The sequence below is a fragment of the Syngnathus scovelli genome, chromosome 16 (assembly GCF_024217435.2).
Source record: "Syngnathus scovelli strain Florida chromosome 16, RoL_Ssco_1.2, whole genome shotgun sequence".
Lineage (NCBI taxonomy): Eukaryota > Metazoa > Chordata > Actinopteri > Syngnathiformes > Syngnathidae > Syngnathus > Syngnathus scovelli.
This window is the reverse complement of record NC_090862.1, coordinates 2,400,456-2,419,269: the sequence shown is the minus strand read 5'-3', so window position 1 is coordinate 2,419,269 and position 18,814 is coordinate 2,400,456. Positions and strand designations below refer to the sequence as shown.

Sequence of the window (18,814 nt, the reverse complement as noted above, 5' to 3'; positions counted from 1 at the left end):
ACTTTCTTTCTAAAGGCAGATATGGCTGATGAGTGTAACAATCAGCCACTAGGTGGCGGTAAATAGTTGCATTTATTCCACTTGCATAGTTGCCTTCAATTTTGAAATTAAATCCAATTAAGGCCTTTTTCCGTCATTTTGGTTCTTGCACCCAAATGCGGAATGAACTAATCTATATCATGCCATTTAGTATTTATTTGATATGCTCATTTTGCAAAACTAAAAAAATAGTAATAAAAAATAAATTACTCTTAAAAAATGAGATGTTTCTTTCCTTTTTTCCCCCCTCCTTTAAGTAAATGCAGTACACCTACGTACCATTTTTTTCCGACTCTGCAGAGGGACTCTTTTCACGTGTGGCTGTTATTTGGTCGAGATGCACAGGTCAGCATTTCTTCAGGAGAAACACAACACTCATCTCACACTTTCTCATGCATTATGTATGCGTGTGTACTGCAGTCATGTGTGCAAACTGCATTTGTATCCACGATGCCCTCTTTGCCTTTGGTGCATGGGCCCTGCAGACACTTTCAAGGTCTCGCCTGGATTTGTCAAGGAAATCACTCACGCAAGCCTCCAATGAAGATTGATGAGGCATGCAGTTTAGCTGAGTAAAATCAATGATGCTGACCCCCTGGTGACCTATAAGTGTAATAAGGGGACCTGTTAGTTGGCATTATTTGCATTCTCAAAACTATCCTCCACCTGAGGGATCCGTTGTACCCCATAAATTGAATATATTGTACCAGAGTTCCGTCTGCTATTTTGTTTGTAGAGGCAATACTGCCCTCTAGTGGTTAGATGTTTACCTCATGGTTTTTGAGGTGTGGTGTGATTTGTTGGCACACTTTTCCTCCCCCCCAAAAAAAAAAAACACCAGAAACACATTGGGCAACACTGTTGTCACATTCAGATGCCCTCCGCTTCACCTCCCAGAAAGACCCTCAGCTGTTTTTGCAGTAAACACATGAGTGTACGGATATGCTCACGTGTGTCCTGTGTTAATTTCATGCTTTGTGTACTATAGATGTTTGACTTGTGCCCACTGGCTGTAAAATGTGCTTCGGAAACCAGGGCAGTACTCTGTTTGTGCACAGTTGGTAAACACAGCCTTCTTCCCCATTCCTGGAAGAGGAAGCCGGAGGTCACGTTGATATTCAAACACACAATGAAAAATTTAAACTGGACTTTAATTTGAAAGGTTGCATGTCAGTCTCCACCTCTATGCAGCTAAATTTGCATGCACATTCAGTTTACCACTCAGGAAGCCTAACAATAACACAAATATATATATTTAGCCGAGTAAAAAAAAAAAAAAAAAGGCCTGTCCATCTAAATGAGGAACTAGTTTTGTCTTTTTATGCATTTATAGTCAACCTTTGACTACAAGCCATCTACTGTGATAAATGTGTTAAAATGTAAATTTATTATATCCTCCTTATGGTGCAGTGTATTTATTGCCGTTTACAGACGTCATGCTTAATGAAGTTTTATCGTGTTGCTCTAATTGCTATGATCGACCGTTATGCGTGTTCTAATTATAGCCATGTAGGCATTATCTTTATGATTGAATTTCTACTGTGCGTATGTGGCGAGTGAAAGAGTGAGCGTGAGTCATAGCGTGACGTGAACAGCCTGTGTCACTCACACGCTTGGCCTCAGCACATGGCTGGTTGACAACACACTCCCAGCTTTCACGTGCTGCGCTTCCCCTTTCTTATGCCCCCCCCACCCCTGCGGTCTTTTACTGAGAAACCCACCTTGGTTCTGGCTACTGCTGCACAAACCGTGTAACCATTAATTTATTTAGCTGTTTCCTGAAAGCATTTTTCTTTTTTCTTGTTTCTAGTCAACATTCAACACTGCAGGTTTTTTTTTAATTCATTGTAGGTTCAAGGTGTTCCTTTCACTTGTCACTATGGCAGCCTCGATCGTTAAAGTTTTACACCAGCGGAATGCAATTATTTTACGGTTGAGCTCAAGCTTTCAATCATTAATCATTGTAAGTAGAAAAAGCTACAAATTCCTTTGAAAGAGTGAGATTTGTGGAATCGGGAGCGCTTCTTTGAAAATTTGATGGTTGGGATAAACACTAACGAGGTCAAAACATTTGGACGCGTGCCGAGTAGGTCATACGAACTCACAATTTTATTTCTGAGAATGAAACAAGCTCTGTCCTCTCAAATACTCTCATAAGGCACAAGGGATCGTCTATTTTTGCAGACGGATGCAAGCACATTTAAAAAGATGGAGCTTTGCGCCGTTGTGGGTGTGAGCAAAAGTCAACTTAATTACTTTAGGTGTTTAATTTCAACCACCAAATGATCAGTTGTGCTGGGAACATGTCAAAGAAAAAACCCAGCAGTATTCTTATCATGGCACCAACAGATGAACCAAATTTCCCAAACAAGCACAACGACGCTTGCGGTAGCACGAAAATGAGGATCCGCCAGTTTTTAAGCTAGAGCACATTTGTGTTATTAATATAGAGCCCTTTTTTTTCCCTGGTTTGTGGGAAACACTTTCTTCATTGCATGTTTGTATTTTATATATTTGATATAAAAGTGGAATTAAAAATGTAAAAGCATGGAATAATCTACATATATATTAGGCATTAAAAATCACTACATGATCTATTTATATATTTTTGTAGCAAAAGTCCTTGCAAACCTGAAAACTGTATTTTGTGATTCTGGGTCGCCATGGCGATACTGATTTTATCACAACACTCCGAAACCACTATGATCTTATTATGTACTATTAAAGACGCTGGGGCGTTTAGCTCCGTGCTGTCAACACGGCAAACACAAACAGGTGTTATTCTTAATCCTCCACCATCACTCTTCCGTGCCCTCGTTTGCAGAAATACCTTTGTTTTATGTAACTGGGGCCCGAGTGAAGGTGTTACAGTAACACGTTGTGCATTGACTGCATGTGAGCAACAACTCACATGGGGCCTGCGGCTCACCCTCCTCCTTCCTCCCCCCCTCCTTTCAGGTGTTTGGATTAGAGGAGGAAGGACTGAGTGGTGAGCAGAAGGGAGGGGGGGGGTATTACTCAGAAATCCTTTTTCCGCCTTTCCAGCTACATATTTTGTGGGTCACTTTGAGGGTTGTTTTCATCATTGCACACTAAAATACGCTTTAAATGGAATTTTACTGTCATCAACACGAATAGTTCACTAAAGTCTTAATTGCTTTGTCGAATGGACCAGATTGCGATAGGACACGGTTTATGAGGTTTTATTGTTCGCCAATGACTCGTGGAAGAAACAGGAAGTCCATCTTTTGTGTATTGACTGTTTGCTTTACAATATCAACATTGGGGAGTATGGGTGTAGTCTTCTCGGACCGTTTTAGGCTCAACTTGTCATAACAATGTGCACGGCTTACAACTGTGATCCATTTGTCCCTCCCTGTCATAAATTCTTATTTATCAGTTCTATTTTTGCTGGTCTTTCTATGCTCGAGATGTTTAGTGACAGGCAAATTTGTGAATGTAAATTTACAAGCCTAGAAACGGAGCCGAACGAGTCCATAGGCTTGCTCCACTTAGAGTCATTTGAACCAGACCGGCTCTAGACAGATGGATGGTCCTGTTGACATTAATCCACACTATGAGGTAATGGAGTTAGCTTGTGTTTGTGCAATGCTTCACTGCCACTCCTGACTTACTGACTGACCTACTTAACCAGCAACTCACGTGGCACAAAAAGCCAACGCACACACATACGCTGTGTGTGTGTTTCTTTCCCAGAAGCTTAACGGATTGTAACATTGTGTGTACGTGTGAGTTGGTGAAATGTCAGCTTGTCCACTTTGTGTACTTGTTGTTGATTTAAAATTTATGCAAGGGACACAAGTCTGTGAAACTTGACTAAATAGAAAAAAAAAGAATACTATTTGGAAACTCAAACGACCTAATCTTTTGGTACAAACAAAATAAAAACAAATCCCAGGAAATGTCGGATTGTAATAAAAAGTATTTATTCAGAGGTTTTAGGATTTAGCCTCTATCCACCATCAACAAATCAGATTTTCCCTTAATATATCGAAAAAGCTGTTGACACGTGATCTAGAATGAAATTGAACAGATAAAATTTCAATTTGTCTACATTCTGCCTTTGGTTTAGAATTAAATCAGCAATCATATCAATTCAGGTGACAAAGGTTAAAAATACTCTGAATCAATGTGCTATGATGAATGATTTGTGAGAAAAAAAAAAAAAGCCAGCAGCGAACCTCTCCACTTTGTACACAGATTGTATTGAAGTGTGTAATTAATTAACTCACTTATTACTCTCGCGAAATCCCTTTCATTGTGTTTCCTTGAATTTGCACTTCACAAAAGTTCTTGACTTTTTCCGAAGGACACTTCAATATGATGGATGACGGTGTACGAGCTGGATAAACATCACGTGACGTTCTGATACATGTGATACAAGGCACATCATTGTCTGAGAGCTTGCTGGCAGCATAAAGCAGGTCTGGATGGAGACCTTTGGAAAAAAAAAACAAAAAAAAAAACAGGCATGTGGCCATTAAGTGTAATGGCAGGAAGCCATCATTGTGATGGAAAGGTGGTGACCCGCCCCCAAAAAATCTGAAAACACTGACAAACATTTAAATATATTATGATATGTCTGCAAATGTGGAGAAAATTCCATAATTAAACATATTTTGGGTGGAGGCAATGCCCCCGTGACCCCCCCTCTAGCTCCGCCAATGCATGTATTGGTTTCTGGGTTCTGTGCAGTACCACATTGTACTGCAGCATGCCAGGCAGTACTGAGCCCTACTGGGAGAGTTGCAGCATAATTTAAAGGTCACAGAAGAGGAGGTACCCCCCCCCCCCTTCTTCAGTGTAAAAAGTTTGTCAATTCATGATGTTCCTACAGAGGAGACAAAATGCACTATATGCATGTGAGTATTGTTGTGTGCTCTTGGTATGTGTTGCTGTTGCATGCACATTGCTTGAAATGTTTTTCTAACCACAAAATCTATGCTAATTTACTTCAGCCCTGGTTTGCTGTTTGTTAGCATTAGCTTGCAGACTATCTCCATCCAAGCAAAAGGTTATTTTTTTTGTGGGCCTGCATCATATAATGGGAATCAAGTTTCACCTTATGCAAGCCTGGTGATTACCTGCACTTGCTTTTTTCCAAACTTGCATACCTGGTTTAATTTGCGAGCAAAGAAAATTATACCTTTGCATAATTGAACACTGCCTGTCATGAGAATTCCCCTTGTGCTGTGATTATCAATGCAATCTTTTGTTTTACAGGTATTATTATCTTTATGTGGTTTTAGTCACGTGTGGATGAGACAGATAAAAAAAAAAAAAAGTGCTGATAACAATTACCACACATAAGTACAAAACACTCACCATAAAAGTTCACACCAAAATTTATAGTCACCTCAAAAACTCTCATATTCATTAAAATGCCTCTCAAACACACCCAAAAATTCTCATGCACAAAATGTGACCTCAACAAAATGAAATCCTCACACTTACTAAAATAATTTCTCTCACATACACAAATCAATTAAACCAAAATATTTAGTATACAATATGAAATCTGCAATATCCTAATATCTGTTTTTTTCCGCCTCTCCATCCATAGGGTGCTCCCATTTAACTTTAACCTCTGACCCTCACGGGATATTTAACTCCTGAAACCGGACCCTCTCAAATCTCCCTCACCTGAGGCCTGACCGCCGGCTTCCTCGCCATACTTTACGACAAACTGGATTCAACTGGATAAGAAAGTAGGTCCATGCGGCTTTGTGGTACACATGGTTACGCCATGACACACTCTGGGCTCGTGGGTGGCTGTGTTTGTATTTGAACAACGTGAGGCACAGTAACCGAGGACGAAACGCGAGCTGGCGTTATATAGCGTCTCACTTTTTCTAAAGCTCTCTGTGACCCCAACAATTTGTATTCTTAACTAACATCTCAATGCAAAGACCAAATCGATGTTTGGGCTGTCAATCCAAGTCAAGAGTTTCTTTTTGTACCATATCTTAAATACACTGAAGATTTTCAGATTTCAGCTGATATTTTATTTATCTGACTTTATCTGGCCTTTCCTCCCACTGTATCCATTTTCTTTTGTAAACTGTGTATTCTAGTCAATGGATGAAAGACACACAATATAAGATGAAGATGACTTATTATGCATATTTCACTTTTTACCCCAATATGATTTTTTTTCAATCCACAAAGTTAAAGCTGTGGGAGATACCCATGAATTATTCCTCAAGTATTATTCAGCAACTAGGAAAAGTTTAGGTGGCTTTCTGATTTTCGTGTTAAAATCACAGTCACAAAATAATATTAAATAATGACCGCCATCCAATAATATATTTATTTGTAGTAAAAAAATATGCTTTAAAGCACTGATTGCACTGGCTCATTGGCTAGAAAGTCATTTCAGCCAACATGTGACCTAACTGAAGTTCATAATGGAAGGTTGTAGTCATCCCCCTGCACTCAGCTGCCCCCCCCCCCCCCAAAAATCAGCCGTTACATTCCAGTCTGGGGAGAAAATAACACTCATGCCATCATTGTTTCCTCCCCGTGTTGCTGTTCATTTTGTTTCTCTCAAGGCCTCCCCAAAACCTCCACCTAGGGTAGAACCTCCTTAAAAGGCGCCCTTGTTTCTGTAACATTCGAGAAAACACAACCTGTTGATTGCTAACGGCTGCTCTGGGGAAAGATCACCACAACGACATGACATTCCTCCTGTCGGAATCAAAGCCAAGCGTGACACGTGACTGCAAGTCAAGTCTGCTGGTTTGTGATCCAGCTGGCGCTGTATATGGTCAGGATTCTTGGAGCTCAGAGCAGATTTCCTCTCAAGTACACCAGGGTGGAAAAAAAAAAAAAAAAGGGAGGGGGAGGAGCTTATCCGGGGGACATGGCCATGTTAGGAGGGTCATATTTGTACATTTGGCCTCCATTGCTGCAGCACGCCCACTGCGCCTCTTTTTCCCTGTTACCCCACAAACAGCTGTTTTATCGTGGGTGGGTTCAAAATTACATTTGAAAAAAAAAGCTGCCGAAATCGGGAGGAGCTGACCTACATTTTACCGACGACTCCCGGCATGCAACATTTATTGCGATCCAAGTTTTTAAAGTTGTGATTGCTTACTCACTGAAAATTAATTATGGTAAATGTATTCACTTAATAATTTAAATAATTTTCAGGAGTGCCAGACTTTTCTTAACATGATTAAAATCTTATGTTAATGTTATGTTAACATATTCTTGACCTTGCTTAATTCAATTCCACGGTGACTTGCAAGTAAGCTTATTATAAAAACACACGCATGACTCATTCGGAAACTAACACGTGTAAGCCATCCATCTTTTTTTTAATTTTTATTATCATGACACAACGGTTACTCTTTGATACAGATCTTTCCTGCCACTCCTTGTGAATTCTTAACACCGTATTGACAGCCCGCCCACACACTGTATGCACCAATAACACGTATGACTGCGACTTTCCACAAGGTCACTAACGCTGGAAAGCTTCCAAAGTCAACAGTATGTGAAGCACATGACCGATTGCCAAGGAAATAAAATTATTTTCTATTAAATCATGCTCCTTTGCCTTGCAAAGGTCGACCGATTTAAAAGATTAAGACTCTTCCTGTAGCGCTTTGAGCTAAATGCTATAAAATCTCTTTTGTGTTTTACTCAGGCTGAAACACACTTGTGACTGCTGACCTAATTTTCAGCCACGGATGAGGAATTGAAAACAAAAACATTGACAAGTGAGGCTAATTTGCCATGAGTAAGCCCCTCCCCTCCCGTGCACACACACACATTACACTTTGCGGGGCCCCTTTTAGAAAACAAACATTCCATACTCACCCAGCCCTGATTTTAGGGCGCCTATGTTACTCAACTTTAATTTCAGGCAGCAAGGTTATTGTGTAACATCTCAACATATTTTCTAACCTACACAACAAGTCTTTCCCCTTTTCACTGGAAGTATTTACCCGGGTAGCTCGGAGGAAAGTTGGCAACACAATAAGATTTAACTGGATGATTTATTTACAGTTTGTAAAGATGTCCCGAAATATCCGAAAAACAATGCATGCATTGTTTCCTTCCCAGGATTCCTTCTCTGTTCCGACATGTCCTCCTTAGAAGTGTGTCACATGGTGGTGCCATCCATCCTGTGGTGAGATTACGGACGGCTTTGAAAGTTGGTGCAGGGCTAGAGAGGCAACAACAACATTTGCGGCATTTACGTCAAGCCGTATCTTTCGTCACTTCTCCCACGCAACTTTTGAGTTGGGCCATTGTTGTGGAAGGAAAATGCAGGTGTGTGTGCGTTGGTTGGGGTGGAGTTGCATGCTTAGCAAATTTTGGTTGAGTTTTTTTCTGTTAGCCAATGGCCTTTTGGCCTAAGAGGAAGGAAGCCCACAGGGGCGAAAGACACAGTCGTGTCTTTGTTTTGCACTCGGTGTTTCCCACTCGCTCTTTGTGCCCTGTGGGCCTCCATCATTAGTCATTTGGCCTCAAACACTCTCGACTGTCTGCTACTGCGGATTCATGCGTCGTTGGCTGGTTCTTCTTCTCAGCAGGAAACTCAGTGTGCGAGTGTGTTTGTGGTCATGTTGGTCTTCTGGTTTAATTGTAGATGGCAAAAAAATTAAATATTATCTATGAGAAAGGACGCCATGGCATTTAATTGGTATGATGTCATCCTGTGCCTCAAAACATAGGTCTGAAATTTCAGACAAAAGTATCATTTTATTATTATTAATTAATATTCTTTGTTTTAATTGTTATTAAGTGAGGCTACTCTGTGAAAAACAAAAAGGCATCTGACAGGCTTTGTTTGATCAGGTTGTTTAATTACAGACTTGATGACAGGTACTCAAAACCCGACTAGTAATTATTACGGAAGCAATTGAAAAGATAATTTTTCATAATACCGCAGTGCACTTTGAAACACCCGGAAAACTGGTTTCATAAGACTTGCATGCTCCTCTTACATCACTTTCAAAGTAAGCCAGAGGCTGTAGGTCAACAAGGGCTTCTGTGCGCTCACGTGTTTCCATGAGTCGTGCGTGCATGCCGAACTCAGGAGAGGCTGAGTGAATGAGTGTGAACTCGGTGGCAATATGGGGGAGGGGGGTGGGGGGGGGGGTAGTTATATGTGGGCCACGCCGCACCCTATTCCGGTGCTATTCATGCTGCTGGCTGCCTCAGACCAGTTTGAATGTGACTTCATTGCGCAAGAGATGAAGAAAAATATTCTAATTTCTAAACATCTTAACTAACATTGTGTAAATAATAAATATAAATAATAATAATGGTGCTGTGGGGGTGTTTTTCCTCCATTCATTCACCTCTCTAAGCATCAGCCCCAACCAATTCAATAAAACTCACGGTGTGACATCACAATGTGTGCCCCGCCCCTTTAGACGAAACCCACCCTCTTTCTCAGAGAAGCTGTCCCTGCATCTTGAAATAACATTTGGCGAGTCAAATAAATTTCCATGTACCCCTTTCAGTGTGCTCATTGCTCTTTGAGTAATTTTGGATTATCCTACTTTGTGAGTGGTCATGGAACACACCTCGATTCTAACGTAGTGAGTAAAGTGGAGGCAGGTGTTAATGGACCAGGAACTTCCGTGATAGAAAAAGAGCCAACAAATGAACTCATAGTTCATGAGAAATTGGATCAACATTGTGCCAAAGATATTTCAAAATCCTATCCTAGAAGTATGCATGCAAATGCATCATTTCTGCCATTCCTATATTCTACTCTTAACCAAGAGCATCTCTGTCGTAGATCTCCAAGAATATCAGGAATGGATCCCAACCTCCATCGATCCATCCTAACTGCTGCCCTTCTCTCTCCTTAGCTCTTCTTTACCTCTCTTCACACTGACCTACTTTCCTCCTGACCTGTTTTTGCAAACTCCCGTGCAGTTCAAGTGTAGTCAGGAAAGCAGAGGATGCAGCAGAATTTTGCCCAATGTCAATCCGATATTTTTACGTGTATATAATAGCTGTATGTGCGTGCATGGGATAAGTTGAATGTGACTAAAAGCATTAGGGCATTGATGCGTCAGCCTCAAAGAGGTGCTTTGTTTGCAGGCTTAAATAGAGGTAGTGGTCACTCCCCCCCCCCCCCCCCCCCCCCCCCCTTTCTGTATCCTGCTCTCTCTCCGTCAGCCGCCCCTCCCTTTGCCCTTACCGTTGCTATTATCGTGACCTTGTTTTGATACAAGTGTGAGAAGGTTTGAAGGAATTCTATTGATAGATTTGTGGTGTAAGAAATCAAGTTTTGAATATTAATATTGTAAAAAGTGCAGTGTTAACATAGACAGTTGGCCGGCCTAGATGTTGGCCACTCCTCTGGCGCTGCCGGGCTTTGTCCACATCCCACAGTTATGACTCACCCTCTTCGCTTGGAGGATGTTTTGCTTGTAACTTGCTCGACTTTATATTATGGCTGCTTAAAATATGTTTTCAGGGGGAAGACCTGAGTTGTTCAGACAAAAAGTCAGCATTAGGGAAAGCAGTGGATTATTATTTATGATTATTTTAGTCTCGGGAGCTTGCCATGTGTCATGTGAGGGTGTTACCGAAATGGAGGTTAAGGTTTCTAGGTCATGTCGCCAAAGATTTTTAAATAGATTCAAAATGTTGCTCAATTCATATCTAGGGTCTTTTTTTTTTTTTTTTTTTTTTGTGGGCTGGGCCTGAAAAGTGCTGCCACTGTGTTTTTTTTAATGAAATTATATTAAAATTATTAAATTATATTAATATATTACATAATTGAATTATATAAAAAATATATAAAATTATATATAATAATGCAATATTAAAAAATACCTAAAAAAATATAAATATAAAAACAAAAATGACATGAAGCCATTTAATTGGTTCAACATTCTTTTTATTTCTTTTTCAATCTTGAAATGCTCCCATCTTCATTAGTGTTGTGTTTTTTTCCATACATTTCAAAAAGGAAGCAATGGTAATAATGACCAGCCAGATCAACTGACACCCATCTCACTTTATCTCTTCCTTTTTGTCTACTAGTCTTTTTCATCAAACCATCAGCAAAACCACAAACGTTACTGGTTAATACACACTTGAAAAAGAGGATGGGCGGGTATGAGGGATTATGAATCAAATACATTACAGTCAATATGAAAAAAAAAACAACAGTATGGGGAACTGAACAACACCTTGACGGGAAAAAAAAATTATAAAACCAATGAAATAAACATTACAGTGTTGTTCAAGGGTAGTGGGGAACTTTACATTTATACACAAGTGTCAAAAAGCCAAACATGGTTCATATACTTCTGTTTATCCAGTGCAGGCTAATACTTAGCAAATAGCGCTACATTGCGAACTGGACATTGGAGGCATAAAGGTCATGCAAATTTCCTACATGGCATTTTGATTCGACCAAATTTATGTTCATCATTGGTCATTCCGATTTATTTCATGTCAACAATTGGAAATGAACCCAAATGCCTACATGGCAGTTCAAACTCCAGACTGGATCTTGTCTATGTTCATGTGGGCTTTTTATACAGTGTTGGGCAAGCGGAGAAGAGGGAAATAAATACATTGGGCCAGTGAATGGTGACAACAGATATGGTTGATAAAGCTCAAATAAACCAAGTAAGGGCTTAAAGCCTGCAGCTGGTGAGATCCACCACATATTTCAAAGGCTGGTAATGAAATCCAAACATTTGAATGAGGAAAAAACAAAAAGTTCTCCATTCAGTGCTGCTGGCTCTCCAAAGTGGACAGCCATTTTCTGTGTAAACAGATCATTCAAATATGATTCATGCTAAAGCTTAACAATCAAGAAAGAGGCATTTTTGATTTGAGCGGGTCCTGCAGCAATCATTTCATTCCGATTCCTTAAAGGATGGTCGTTTCGAAATCCGTTTGTGCTGCGTTTGTATTCAATTTATTGTAAAATATAGATTTAGAATATATTCATATATTACAGTAATATACAAAACAAGTGCTTTAAAAATAAAGGTGATGCAGATTTTTTTTTTTTGTGGACTAAGGAGGGGAATATGGAGCAACGAGGTAGGGTCTGGGAAGAGGTATGGAACTTGAATTTTGTAAGTTTGGATGGCGTTAGAGCTTCTTTGGTCTTAGGGAACATCCCAAGAGTATGTTTGTGTTTCATTTGAATTAAGGCATACAACTTTTTTGCAGTCAGATATGCGGCAAATTTGATCAAACTCAAGATTGTTTACATTCTTTTTCAGATCCAAATGAGTTTTTGTTTTATGACGTGAAATGAATTGGCAGCGAAGAAAAAAAAAAAGCACGTAGTTCCATTCCTCCTCTCATTTCATTAAAAAAAAGTGCTTCTGTTGGTATGGAGAGAATGTAAGAAATGACAAAACTGTACAATATCTACAAGTATGATACACAAGTCACAAAGTTTAGCCTTTTTGGGTGACTGAGGTTTTTGGGGGTGTAAAATAGGCCAGCTTCATGTACTCGGGGTGATCCAAGGCATTATGGCAGGATGGTGGCCAAATTGTCTTTACACGTCACTGGAGAATGCCACCAACGTTGAAATCCGCTAACTTCTACTTCCCGTTATGTTTCCTCGCGCCTTCCCCGTCGGAAGCCTCGATCGGGTTCTCTCTCTGAATGTTCTGTTGTGGTGATAAGGACAAATATGGATGCTGAGGGAGGGGCGATGTGGCAGAGGGGGGTGTCGTCGGGGACTCTCCGTTGCTGATGGCCCGATGCTTAAGCCTGAGTTTGTGGGGTAACGCCGTGGTCTTCACCTCGCCTTGCGGATCCCGACTTTGAGCCTGAGAGCAGTTCTGGGCTTGCGGGGAGGCAGGCTCGTGGATGCTGTTGAGAAGTTGATTGTGATAGTTGTCCAAGCAGGATGAGGAAGGAGACTCATCGTCGTCAGTGGAGGCCTCTTTGTCGGAGCTCCTCGGATCGCCATCGCTGGATGACGCGTCTTTACTCGATTGGTAATAATTCGGGAGCTCGCCCTCAAAGCTGAGAACGGGTGGTTCCTCGTCTTGGTATGAAGGAGGAGCCTGGTGGTGATACAGATGGGATTGACTGACTTCCTCCATCTGTTTGTGGGGAAACTCTTTGGACAAACGAGGCTCCTGCTGAGGAGACTGGCAAGTTTGGTACACTTGTCTCTGTCCTTCTTCAGGATGGCCGCCCGGGAGCTCAAAAAAAGGCGAGTCTAATGGTTTCCTCTCAAGTTGTTTCATCACCTCAGCCAGAGGTTCTGCGGAGTTCTCCGCAAACGACTGGGGAGCTCGGCCGGCGCATGCCTGACCTTTACCCTGCTTCTGCGCTTCGAGATCTTGAGGCCGTGTTAAGCTGTCGACAGGACAGAAGAGAATGACGCTCCTCTGGGCGGCAGGTGGTTGAGAGCCAAGCTGCTTAGTGGGAACAGGTTCCTGATGGGGTTGTTGGTGGTGAAGATGCTGCTGCTGCTGCTGGCTGTGATAAACCGCCTCCATCTCTTGAGAATGCTGTTGGAGCTGGTGATGAGTAGGTACGGAGGTCAGACCTCGATGGATGTTAAACATGATCTGGGTGGTGGTGCCGTTGGTAATATCCATCTCCAGCCTGTCACCTTCTTGCTTGATCTCAAAGGGAATCGGGTCTGGGCTGTCTCTGGACGAGCCGTCAGACATGTCAGACAGGGAACCACGTGGCGAGTATTTCACCATCTGCCTGTGGCCCTCGCTGCGTCCGGACTGCTCAGTTTCCGAGGAGTCCGAGTTCATCATCACCTGAGAGCTACTGGAGTAACCGCTGGAGTAGTACTGAGAAGATGATGAAGAAGAGGAACCGCCGTTCCCCGCGCTGTTGCTTCCCTCAATCTGTTGACTCTTCTCAATGTACGAGGCGGTGCTTATAAGGCCGAAGCGTAGCTTCAACTGGAGCAGCTCCGTCTTGAGCCTCACGTTTTCATCGTTCAGTGCGATGACACGGTTCTCCAAAACCATATCGTTGAGGCGCCGTTTCTCACGGGAACGCTTGGCCGCCTCGTTGTTCTTGCGTCGTTTCTCCCAATAGGAAGCATCTTTCTTCTCATCTGAAATGAACTCGCGTTTCCGCCTGCAGGTCATATTGGGTTTGGGTTTGATGATGCGGCCCATGCGAGGCGACGTAGACTCTTCGTAACCGGTGAAGGTCTCAAGGTGGTTACTTCCTGAGTTTTTGAGGACTGAAGTAAGATTTTCCATTCTTGTCTGGTCGTAGCCAGTTTCAACTGGAGACGGAACAGGTCAGAGATAAAGGTGATGTCACACCTTGCAAAGCTCCTTGAAGATCTCACTGGATCTCGTCTGTTTTGTCTGCCCTCGATGCCAAGATTAGAAACTGCAATGATAAAAACAGCGAAAATAGATATGATTATGTTGCGCAACTCCTCAAAATATCATTTTAAATCCATCCTTGCATTTTTTCTTTTCTTTTGCACGTCTGGCCGTGTCCCATAGCAACCCAAGTCCTTTGACCACACTGTCTGACCTTTGCACTCTATCGATCTGCTCTGTCTGCAACCGTATGACCCTTCACCTGTTGACCTCTGTGATGTAATGTGGCCTGTTTTATCTTGGTACCCATGTGAGCTTTTGTGATATGCACCAAGGGAACCGGAGGAAAAGGCTGAAAGCTGACATTAAGGAATAAGTAGGTCAACAGCACAAATCAATAGCAGTCCTTCTGGGTTCCGCAGGAACAGGCTCATTGCCTTTCACAGTGAGGAACCCTCCTGAAAATAGCACCCCAACCCCCCCGGGTATTCATCCTCAGAGGAATGTGGCGGCATTCTTCACCAAAACAACTCAATGCCAAATCAATGATGCAGGGAGAGCAGATAAGGCAGACAAAAGCAAGCAGCCAGTTCAGGTCAAGGAAAATGAGGCCAAGACCGGGGGGCTGGAGATTTGGAAGTAGAAGTCTGTGTTGGGGGGGGTGAGTTATTGATAGGTCAAGGGTCGCTGGTAAGAAAGAATGAGGGTGGTCTGCGTTTGGATGATAGTAAAACATGGAACCAAACTTTTAATAATGGCCATGAATTGCACTTTTTGTACATAATTTAAATTAAAAGTACAATAAATGCAACAGCGGATCTATTTTATTGGCTAGTGAGTGTTAATGAAGCCACATCTGCTTTTTTAGGTTTCAAATTGCCCCCATGACTTTTTTGGCATGGACTGGTTTTTTTTTTTTTTCTTTCTTATCAGTGTGGCCTAATAGTTTGAGGTTGGCCGCGTGAGCCTTAAACATGTGGCAGCAGTGAGACCGAAAGGGAATGGACACAGCCTGTCCCACTGACCCAGAAAGTCCATTTGCCTCCACTGTACCGAATCTAGGTCACCAGAACTGCAGCCGGATATGGGAAGAAAGATAGTGACAAAGAGAATTTGGAGAATTTCAGCATGGAGCGCAGACAAAGAAACCAATCAAAGCGGGAGAGTTGTAACAAAGGATCAGATGGTTGCTCCATATGGGCTGACTGCAACAATGTTGCATCAAAGGAAGGAATGTGTAAAAAAAAAAAAAAAGGGGGGGGGGGGGTAATCACATCACACATCAGCACCCTGACTTAATGTGACATTAGTTAGCATTTCAAAAGGTCAAGAGGTGACATCACCAATTTCCTTTCTTAAATGAGCTACATTAGTTTCTCTCTCTCACTTTATTGACTCCTTTGAATCATGTCGTAATTTAATTTGCTCGAGTAACAAGCCATTTTTATGACTCAAAATAGATAAGCGAGCAAACTTGATCTGCTGATCTAAATACACGTCCGTGACCTAGATCACTCCTTCCAATTCATGGTGCACATCACGTGTCACTGCCGGCCGGGCCGGGTCTCTGTGGCACTTGTGGAATGATAGCACAGTCAAAGAATCCAAGTTGCACTCGTTCCCCGCAAACCACCGGGCGCCCGAATCGAAAGACTCTAATTGTGGTACTGGAAACTGTGGATTGAGTCCAACCCTTGCACGTGTTACTGTGGAGCATTTCAGGAAATAGGAGCAGGCTTAAAATAAAAGGCACATGCCTCCAAAGAATGATGAAACACTCCTACAGAGGAAAGGGGGGGGGCGCTATATGGCACGTGGAGTGATGGCATGGGTGGGGTCTGTTTGAATTCTAAATCTGAGTGCAGATTTTATCCACTTAAAAAAAAAAAAAACATGGGGGCGGGGGTTAAAGAATCTGAAAGGCAGCCAGCAAGGTGGAGTCTTATCGAAACTAGATCCTTGTTCCAAGAACACACAACCATATCAGCCCTCTCTCTCTGGAAAAGGGAAAAAAGCCCAGTGAGTCAGTCCATGTGTTTCACCAGTCACATGTGCTCCCTTGGCCTACTAAACGCTATAATTCGCCTGCGCTTGCAGCAAATAACAAAGAACAGCACTCATTTTTTTTATCATCTCCTATGTGCCCGGAAATCCAGATAATAAACTTGTGGCGCACTTTTTGAAGTGGCTTTTTTTTGGATAACGTGGACAATGAAGAATATGGGATTCAATGCAAATATAGTTCACTTTAATTAAAAGTTGGAATAAAATTCTCATTTCGGTTATGACCGGTGAGTCTTCTATTGTGCGATTCTTCTGGGTTTCGTGCCTCACCTCACAGCCGCCCCCTCCCACAGGAGTGGTGTGACCTACATTTAAATCTGGCATGGAGACCCCACTGTAAGCCACCCAATTGGCAATATCTTCACCGCACAATACAGTTTCACCCCGATTGCATAATAAATCAAATTTTGAAAATTAATTTTAATTTATTAATTGATATATTAATGGATCTCTGTATTTAATTCACATCTATGGACACCACTAAATAGCTTTTTAACTGTACAGATTAAGAGAATTTTATTTTTATATTTCTCATGGATGCTAATTATATGTTGAAAGATGACTTTAGCATTCCATTTCTAAAAACCTGCAAGGGCAAGTGGGGTAACGCTAAACACGTGCTATGTAATTTCTATCTGTGCTATGTAATTTTTTAATTTTTTTTTTTTAAAAAGGAAAAAAAACTTTTGTAATACCAATGCCCACTATTTTAATCTATTTGACTCCATTCTAAATGACAAGCCCTATTGAAATATTTTAATTTCTGTTTTCCCATCATTATGGTTATGAGAATATTTCAACCCGCGTGCTTTCTTTGTTGCACAGTCTGACAAATAAGAGTCATGCGTTTTGTAATTAGATCCTAATAAACTGCATGCATCCATCAAAAGCAATTCATGCACAAATAAATATAAATAAACTTGCAATGTGATAACCTATTACATTGACCCTCGTCTGACCCACATTGGCTCCAGATGTTCCGCATCTCACCTTGTAGTCACCAAATCCGGTTAACTTCACCATTCTTCTCTCTGTCTATTATTAAATATGGCTCCCATTATAAATGATGCAAAATCACCATCCAAAGAAAAAAATACGACGCACCCGCTGCGCGCTCGTGTCTGACTTTGCGCTTCCCGGTTTGTGTTTTGCGTCTTTCTGGGCGGGGACTTAAGGGTTAAGCTGGAGGACCGCACCAGCCGCGTTAACCTTTACAAAGAAGCAGCTACACGTGACACGGAGAAGTGTGTCCGCGGAGCTTGTCTGCACGGACTAGCCTACTAACCCACAACGAGACCAAAATGGGTTACTTCTCATTTATTTACCGCATCATGCAATAAATAGCGCGCGCAGTATAGTTTCTATAATATATATTTACATTAAGGAATTATATAACATACATATAATGTATAATATATATAGTAATCGTATGAAAATAAGAATTATTATTATTGTTATTATTATTATTGTTTATATGCACAATACCTGCACACTTATGGATACACGGAATAAAAATTGAGGGATCCAAATGATTAATTGCTTTAGAATAACATACACCCCCCCTCATAGCAAGCCCCCCAAAAGGCGTAACCTTCATCTATAGGTCTTTCCTCTCACACACAGACCCAAATTTAACTGAGATTAAGAAAAATAATGACCTCAGTTAGTTATTAATCATTGCATTTTTTTTTACTAAAGATGGATAAATGATTGCACACTCACCAGAGTTGTTTAGATGATAGAATTCCGTGGGCACCAATCCGTGTGGTGCGTGCTGTCGTATACTCCTGAACACACGCCATCCACCAATTTGCAAAAGTCCAGCTCTCCGTTCAGTGCAGGTATATAGGAGGAGCGTGAGCACAGTGGATCTTGTTTTTAGTGCCTTGCTCATGTCATGTTTGCTCCAATTCCTCTCTCTCTCTATTTCCCCTTCTCTCAAAGTCTACAATGTATGTTAGTAGGTCAGATGTTGCATAACACGACGCTTTGGGTGCCTAGTCACGTTTTTTGTTTCTCTCCCAGTTCTGCACCCTCCCATCTCTGCATGCCTTCGAATCCCGTTGCAGAAGAGATTGAAGGGGCGGGGCTAAATGATGTAAGGGGCGGGGCCTTTAAAACTGTCAATCCAGACTGCGTGATAGGAAGTTAGGGACCTAAGATGTCAAATTAGTCTGGGGGTCAGTGGAGCCAATGTATGCCAATAGTATTTGTTTTAGCAACTGCCAGTAATAACTATAATAAGCAACATTAATTGTTTTCCTGAATATTAGTGTTGAATAACCCGGCTGTGATTGAAGCTCCTATTGTGATTCACTTTGATTACGAGCAGGGATGTTTAACATTCTGGCAGGCTTGAAGTGTGGAAATCCCTCGCACAAAAAGTGTTAATGTTGTAATGGCGCAGCAACACGACTTTGTGT

At 41.6% G+C, this 18,814-nt stretch overlaps 2 protein-coding genes across 3 annotated transcripts in view; one reads left to right on the top strand and one right to left on the bottom strand.

The window, feature by feature from the left end:
* The first annotated feature begins 4,807 nt into the window (after positions 1 to 4,807).
* plppr2a (phospholipid phosphatase related 2a) overlaps positions 4,808 to 18,814 on the top strand; it is a 53,050-nt gene continuing 39,043 nt past the window's right edge. The window contains exons 1-2 of the mRNA XM_049744185.1: positions 4,808 to 4,922; positions 5,624 to 5,768. The gene's annotated coding sequence lies outside the window, so the exon portion shown is untranslated. The remainder of the gene's footprint in view (positions 4,923 to 5,623; positions 5,769 to 18,814) is intronic.
* On the bottom strand, positions 10,912 to 18,429 carry LOC125983192 (uncharacterized). Of its 2 annotated transcripts, none has more exons than XM_049744180.1 (2): positions 18,114 to 18,429; positions 10,912 to 14,391 (listed from the first exon to the last, which is right to left on the bottom strand). In XM_049744180.1, exon 2 carries the CDS (start codon positions 14,253 to 14,255, stop codon positions 12,612 to 12,614), a length of 1,644 nt encoding a protein of 547 aa, XP_049600137.1. In that variant the 5' UTR covers positions 14,256 to 14,391; positions 18,114 to 18,429; the 3' UTR covers positions 10,912 to 12,611. The 2 variants fall into 2 exon arrangements, with proteins under 2 accessions (XP_049600137.1, XP_049600138.1); XM_049744181.2 differs by lacking the exon at positions 18,114 to 18,429 and adding an exon at positions 17,382 to 17,710.

Bases quoted from the DNA above. Each gene is read 5' to 3' on its own strand.
- LOC125983192 (XM_049744180.1), bottom strand. From the start codon at position 14,255: ATGGAAAATCTTACTTCAGTCCTCAAAAACTCAGGAAGTAACCACCTT.